General features: G+C 61.2%; 1 protein-coding gene across 1 annotated transcript; it reads right to left on the reverse strand.

The window, feature by feature from the left end:
• Nucleotides 1-2810: 2810 nt before the first annotated feature.
• On the reverse strand, nucleotides 2811-6279 carry TMEM59L (transmembrane protein 59-like). The gene is made up of 7 exons (XM_010181608.1): nucleotides 6102-6279; nucleotides 5750-5844; nucleotides 4043-4189; nucleotides 3852-3951; nucleotides 3418-3529; nucleotides 3192-3309; nucleotides 2811-2972 (listed from the first exon to the last, which is right to left on the reverse strand). Exons 1-7 carry the CDS (start codon nucleotides 6277-6279, stop codon nucleotides 2811-2813), a joined length of 912 nt encoding a protein of 303 aa, XP_010179910.1.
• Nucleotides 6280-7718: the final 1439 nt, after the last annotated feature.

Here is a 7718-nt window from a genome sequence, read left to right on the forward strand (position 1 = left end):
ATTCTGGCTTGCCCAGTGAGGCCACACACGGCGAACTTTGCTTCTCCCGTGAATAAAGAAAAGAGGGAGTGAGGAGGAGAAGGCGTCGGGTGGAAAAGCCCCCGGCTGCCTGCTGGGGGGAGTGGAACCAGCTGATTTCATGCGTCTCCTTCTGGTTGGAGTGGGGTCCCTCCTCACCTGCTCCTGGGCACAGTTTCCTGCCTCCAGAGCCAGCAGTGAGGAATCTGACTCCAGTTTCAAGGCAAGGAGTTTGTCCATGGTTTGGAGCCCGGCTCCCATCCCAGGAGGGAACCTGCTCCAGCGACAGGCAGGGTTTGCCAGCTGTCTGTGCCCATCTCGTCCTGCCACCCCCCGACATCCCCCTGCCCACCCTGGCACCCCAGGGCACCCAGCTGAGGACACCGCACTCCCCCCAGATCCCATTGCCAGGGCAATGCAGCCATAGCATACACGCAGCCTTGCACGCTGGCCCCAGAGCATCCTCACAGGCTCCCTGCCCACCACGCAAGTGCTGTGTGGGGGTGGCATCGCACCCCCACTTTAGGGACAAGCAGGGGCCATGGAGGGAGTGGACCAAGCTCCACAGCCCCTTTGGGGGTCCTCCTTAGGCTGAGACTCTTTTTGAGCACCTCAGCATCCACCTGCAGCCCTCCCCAGGATCCAGCATCGCCTCCTCGTCCCCAGCTCTGCATTGCAGAGGATACAAGCAGCCGAGGCCAGCACCAGCCCTGGCTCCTTGGGGCCCCACACCACTGCTGGCTCCAAGGACAAGACCTCGCTGAGCCACTGAAGTACCAAAACCAAGCCCCTGGGCCCTAACGTGAGCTTTCATGGTGTGTTTGGCATGGGGAGAGCTCGACTGTGGCGCAGAGGTGGGCGCTGCAGGGGAAAGGTGGGTGCTCACACATGTGAGCGTGTCCCAGCCCTCCAGCCCTGGCGTGTCCCACCGATGCGGCCTGCACATGCTTTCCTCCTCAAAACAGGCACCTGGGTGTCGGCAGGCGATTTTCAGTGGGAAAAGGCCTCATTCGCCTGCTCTTCATTATGTGCACGTGTGAGCCTGTGTGTGTGATCCCCCCCTGCCATACCTCAGCTTCCTCCTCCTCACGTCTTGAGGTGCACGGCCCCATGCCCACCCAGCACTCACCCACTCCATAGGTGCTGGTCCCAGCTCCCCAGGGACTGCAGCATCTCCTACGATGCTTGATGCCAAACCCAATGAAGCCACTGACTCATCCAGGACTGGTACAAACCTTTTATTCCCCCTCTGCCCGTGCCGCCCAGCCAGTCTGGGGCTGGGTTTGCCCTTTGAAGTGAAGCCAGGGAGGGCTCCGCTCCCCCACATTTGCAGCCTGGCAAGGTTGCACCCCGTGGCCGGGACACCACCACAGACTCCACCGAGCTTTACACTGAGCTGAGCGGCCAAAAAAGCGACAAATGACACTTGTACCCCAAAATGGACACGAGATCCCCCCACCTCCCCCAAACCCAGTTCCCCAACCCCAGATATGTTGCACGGGTCAAAGTGATATGGAGCAGCACAAAACCAGTGGGGGCTGGGGATGAGAGCCCCCCCATCCCACCACACCGTGACCTCCCGAGAACACTCAGCACTGGGGAACGGCGAGCACACTGCGAGAGCCCAAAAACCCCAGGGTGGGGAGCAGTGGGTGATAAGTTAATCTGTACAGATGTGTTAGGGGGACGTGGGAATGGCAGTGACCGCTGCCACCGAGCCGTCCCACCCAAGGAGGGTCCCCACGAGGCACTGGGGACCGAGGAATCACATGCCAGTGTGAATCAAACCACAAAACAACACACAAAGTCAAGTGATGGAGAATGGTGGGGAGATGGGGAGATGCCCCGGCGGAGCAAGGAGAGGGAGGGGACCCCTCCATGCCAAGTTAGGGTGAGCTGAGTGGGTCCCTGCTTGGCTGGGAGACCTCCAAGGCTCACCCCGTGGGTCCAGGGCAGTGCTGCAACCCTGGGGAGCCATGGGCTGGCTGCTGCTCGGTCCCGCCATCCGCTACAGCCCTGCCGTTGCGCAGGGATGTTGAGTGCAGGACAGAGGTGTCCTGGCAGCTCTCAATTCCTGCCCAAGCTTGGGGATCGCTGCCACATACCCTGCTTGGTCCTATTGGCAACCCATGGGCACTGGGAATGACTCACACCAAAGGCATCACGGAGGGGAAGAAGTCATCCTGGGGACCTTCTCCACAGCTCCGGGAAGGGACCGGCTGGGTCCTTGCATGGACATGGAGGCGGCAAGATCTGCTCCTCTCTGCGGCTGCCAACGCCAAATCCATTCGCCACGTTTCGGCAATCGGCTCCAGCCAGCGGAAGGGAATTCCCAGGGCCGGAGCCGGCGCCTTGGAGGCTCAGCCCAAGGTGGGAGGCCAGGGATGTGCGGAGCCAAAGCCCCGAACGCCGCAGACGCTCTCCATCCCCCATCGCAGCCAACTCCCTCCTGCCCAGTGCTGGAGCCATGCCCAGGGGCTGCGGGGCCCCGGGGGCTGTGCTTGGGAGGGGACAGACCCCTCCTCTCTTGGCTCTCGAGTGCTGGAAACCAGGATCCCAGCAAAGAGCATGGATACAGAGGAGGCAAAGCCGCTGCCTGTCTCCTGAGAGCCTCGGCAGCAGCAGCCATCCCTGGTGGGGAGAGGGACTGAGCCAAATCATCCCCTCCCTTGTGCCAGAACCAGAGATGCCCCCCAGGAGCCAGGGACACAGGGCAGGGAGCAAGGATGGAGACGATGCGGTGGGGACAGTGACAGGGAGGTGGCGTGGAGGTGATGGAGGGGGTGGGAGCGCTACAGGACGGTCTTGTCCAGGTCGACTTTGAGGGGCAGCGGCCCTGCATCCTCACCGCCGCGCACAGGGCACAGGGTAACAGCGATGACGGGTGGCAGGGGGAAGGGGACAGTGCCGTCCAAGTCCTCCAGGTACTCCTTGTCGCCGTTGATGCTCAGGGGCTGGAAGAGAAGCAGAGGGGACCGTGCAGGACCGTGCAGCCCCGGAGCAGGGGACAGGACCTCCTTGTCCCCAGACCGGGAACACAGTGAGCCCAGCATGGTGGCCATGGACCACAAACCCCCTGGTTGTGTCTCACCCAGCTGTGATGGGGACACTCAGGGTGTTGGGGATCCCCATAGGACGCCCCTGGGCTGTGCTGAGCACACATCACCCCGTACCTGGGTCTTGACGTGCTGGTCAGGGGCTGTCACCAAACTGGCACAGCTAAGCCACAGCATCACCATGATGGAGAGGAAGAGGCAGGCAGCCAGGATCCAGCGAGGAAGGCCCGAGCGCCTGTAACACCCCAAAGGATGAGTTGATGGGGTGGGAATTTGGGGATTGGGGAGCATCTGTTCCGGTGTATCTGGCAGGTCCAGCCCCCCCCAGCCCCCCAGCACCTACTTGGACATGCAGCCAAGGAAGTCGTGCTCTGGCTGCGGGGGGTCCGGGTGCTGTGCCTTGGCTTTGCCCCGTGGCTCCTTCCCGGGGAGCTTCTCCCCCTTCAGCCGGGGGCCTGGGGGGGCAGAGATGATGCTGAGTCCGGGCGCCCACCATGGTCATGTCTGTCCCCCTACCCATCCCCCGGCCACCACACCATGGGGTGTAGGGGTGCTGGGGGGTCCCTCTCCCCTCTGGGCAGGCCCAGAGGATCCCAGCAGCTCCTTGGAGTGAGTCCCAAGCTCCGATTCTCCCACTGTGCATGGGTGCGGGGTGTGGGAAGCGGCTTAGGCCCGAGAAGCGGGTAATTTGGTTAGCTCTGGAGAAATCGGATCAGAGACAGGAGGGCTTGGAGGCTCCCAGCCACCACCCCCCAGCAGCCCAGAGCCCCCCCACACCTGCATGGGGCTGGGGGATGCGGGGGCTGGACCCCGATCCTGGCCGCTCCGGTTGGGTCTCCTGCACCTCGGGTACTGGATACTCCATCTCGGGCTGGGACTGGTGAGTTGGGACAGAAAAAGGGAGAAAGAGGTGAACAAAGGGGTGTCCCCCCACCTCAAAACAGAGAGGGGCCATAGGGCACCCCCACCTGAAATACCACGACTTTGCCATCGTCTGCCTGCAGGTAGAAGGTCCAGGTGGAAGAGATGAAGCTCTGGGCAGAGCTGACGATGTCGTTGCAAAAGCTGGAGACCAAATCCAACATTGAGAACGACGGCACCTTCAGCTCTGGGCTCTGCAAAGCAGCAGGGACATCGTGTCACCACCGTCCCCTCGTCACCCACCCTGGTGGACCATGTCCTACTTTGAGGATGTGGCCAGGTTGAGCCGGGCGCTCAGGTCTGGGGCTCAGCCTGAATCTTCCAGGAATGGGGATATGCAGGACCAGTGGTCCAGTTCCAGAAGGGTCAATGAGCTGGGTGCTGCAGTCCCCATGGACATCACCCAACCCCATGGCCATCATCCAGCCCCACAGCCATCATCACCCAGCCCCATGGCCATCATCACCCAACCCCATGGCCATCATCACCCAGCCTCATGGCCATCCTCACCCAGCCCCATGGCCATCACCCAACCCCATGGCCATCATCACCCAGTCTCATGGCCATCCTCACCCAGCCCCAGGGCCATCACCCAGCCCCTTGGCAGCCCCACGCTCCCACCATCTCTCTAAACAATAGGAGTGGAGCAGCGGCTGAGATGCCGAGGGCGTTCCTCTCCTGGCAGCCTCTCCGTGCCCTGGATTCTTGGCCGTCGCGGCCGTTTGTTATTTTTAAAGCATCCCTGCTGGAATCCGCTTGGCTGCTCCCTGCCACTGGCTCCAAACATTTTCCGACAGCCCCTTGCACGGTCAAACCAGCAAACAGGAAATAAATAGGTCAGATTCTGTATCTAATTATTATACTAAATCTGCTTTGCCTGCTCGTCTGGGAACCCGAAGGAAAAATGCTTTGGGAAGGGTGAAGGGGGTGACGGCCCTCCCTGTCAGCCTGATCACCCCCGAAACTCATCCCTGACCTCGGAGCAAGGCTGGGAAATGGGATCTGATACTAGGAAGGTCTTAAAAACCAGGCTGCAAAGTGGTTTGTCAAAGGAGCCACAGCTTTCTATAGCACAAATTCATCTTCTCCTGCACATGTACAAAGCCAAAAGCTTCTACCTTGGGCCAAAGTCTAATTTAATTAATTGGGCAAAAGCTGAATTAATTAACTGTAGGAGGAAGAAGCGCCTCTAATTGTTGGGAAGGAGCAAAACTGGGGGAATTGGCGGCAGTCACCGGTCAGAGCCTCTCATCCTGGGAATTCAGCAGAGTCACCCTGCCTGGCCCAAAACTCTGGCAGTCTCAGCACACCTGGTCCCAACCTGCCCTGGGAAAGTGCTGAGGGAAGCCGGGTGCTGGCTGGATGCCTGTGCTGGGGAAGGATGGAGAGATGGAGGGATGGAGGATGGAGGGATGGATGGATTGATAGATAATGGAGGGATGGATGGATGGAGGGATAGATGGATTGATGGATAATGAATGGATGGAGGGATGGATGGATGGATTGATGGATGGACGATGGAGGATGGATGGACTGCACATCTGGGGTTTTAAGGCCTCCTTTCCCTGGCAGAGGAGGGACAGGGCTGAGCTCCCGCAGGAAGGAAGGCTCCTTCCTAAAGCAGTCTCCAGACCTAAGTCTCCCCTTGCAGAGCCAGATGTGGGGACGGGGCAGAGCCACCGCTGGTGACACCAGGGCCAGCCTGGGCAGGTTAAGGCAGGCAATGAGGGGTTCCCATCTCCCCGGCCCCTCACCTTCTCCCTCCTGCTTTCCAACTCAGGCAGCTGCTTGCGGCACCCAGTGATGCAGCCAAACTGCTCCTCTGCATTGCTGTAGGCTTCAGCGCACGCTGCAAAGCAGGAGGGGGGTCAGGGTTAGGGGGTACTCCATCCCCCCTGTGTCTCCAGCACCCCCCTACCCCTCCTGATTTACACCCAGTGCATGTAAATCTGCACCCCTGCAGTGGGGTCTGGATGCAGCATGGGGCTGAGGGGATGCAGGATGCTCAGAAGGGTGGAAAGAGCCACAACGGTGCCCATGGTACCCAGGGGGGACCCCAGGGATGACGTTTGGGATGTAGAGGCTGCTCGGCCGCCAGTTTCTCACCTGCTTCACACTCAGCCCTGGTTGTGTTCAGCTCGGCACTCGCATCCACGAAGTGACAGATGGAGAACAGCCGGCAGCCCCGGTAACAGGCGTTGAGAACAGCATCCTGCAGCGAGGAGGAGGAGGGCAAGGAGCTGGCACCCAGCTCAGCCTGGTGCCTGCAGTGGACACCCACCATGCCTCCCCCCCTGCAGCGCACCACCACCCTCCCACAGGGCCACGGCCAGGGCTGACACCCCGAAATGCGGGGCGACGGCATCCTCACAGAAGCAGAGCTTCTGTTGGCCCCCTGGTTTGCGCCCGAAGGTTGGGTTTGCAAATGGCCTTGTCCCAACTGGGGATGTGACAGGGCCTCCGTCTCTGTTGGCAGGATTTCCATCTCTGTTGGCAGGGCTGGCTGGGGGGTGTGCATGGGAGGTGCATGCATGGGGGGCTGGGGACACCATGTGGGAGGGAGCACGGGGGTGTTACTGTGTGCATCCTGGGTGCCCCCACCCACAGGGGTGCTGGGTCCTGGCAGGGAGGTGGCTCGAGCCTGGATGGGAAAACAACTCCATGGCAGAAAAAAATGCCAAGACACTGGCCTAGATACGGTGCTGCCACTGTGGGGGCTTGGGGACGAGCCTGGAGGCTACTGCATGGCCCCCAGCACAGGAATGGCAGCTCTGATCTGGGCTTTCTGTGGTGCTTCAGGGCCAGCACCCAGCACTTGGCTCCATCTCAGTCTCCACTGCCATGGCTCAGCGCTGGCCCATGCCACCGTAGTGTCACCCACTTGCCCCTGCTGTCCCCAGCCCCTGGTGCCACCACATCCAGGGACAGCTCTGTCACCCCACCAATGATGGGTCCCTGGCAGGGCCTCACCAGTGGCACCCCCAAACTGGGGTGGCTGCTGCCACCAAGGGCACCCCAAAACTGGCATGGGTGACACCTGGGGGCACCCAAAACTGGGATGGATGAAAACACTGGGGGCATCCCAAAGTGGGGCAGATGCCTTCACTGAGGCACCCCAAAACCATGGTAGAGGAGAGCACCAGAGCCCCTCCAGTGCCTCCCATGGTGCTTCCAGTGCCCTCATGATGCACCCCATCGGGGTGGCCCATTGTGGGGCTGCACAGCAGTGATGCCCATGCAGGGCGGGGTTGTGCCCCACTACTCCCAGTACTCCCAGTTCTTCCAGTGCCCCCTGATGCTCCCAATACTCCCAGTTCTCCTGATGCTCCCAGTGACCCTGTTGCTCCCAGGTGCCCCTGATGCTAACAGTGCTCGAGTGCCCCCAGTGCTCCCAGTGCATCCACTGTTCCCAGTCCACCCCAATGCTCCTGGTCCCCCCTGATGCTCCCTGTACCCTTGTTCCCCCATGATGCCCCCAGTGCTCCCAGTCCATCCCAATGCTCATGATGGTCCCACTTTCCCCTGATGGCCCAGGTGCCCCTGTTCCCCCATGGTGCCCCTGATGTTCCCAGTGCCCCCACTGCTCCCAGTCCCCCCTGATGCTGCCTATGGTCTTGTTACCCCATGGTGCCCTCAGTGCCCCCAGTCCACCCTGATGCTCCCGGTTCCCCATGACACTCGCGGTGCCTCTGTTCCCCCCCGACGCTCCCGGTGCCCCCTCAG

This window comes from Mesitornis unicolor, unplaced genomic scaffold (genome assembly GCF_000695765.1).
Source record: "Mesitornis unicolor isolate BGI_N332 unplaced genomic scaffold, ASM69576v1 scaffold35023, whole genome shotgun sequence".
Classification (NCBI taxonomy): domain Eukaryota; kingdom Metazoa; phylum Chordata; class Aves; order Mesitornithiformes; family Mesitornithidae; genus Mesitornis; species Mesitornis unicolor.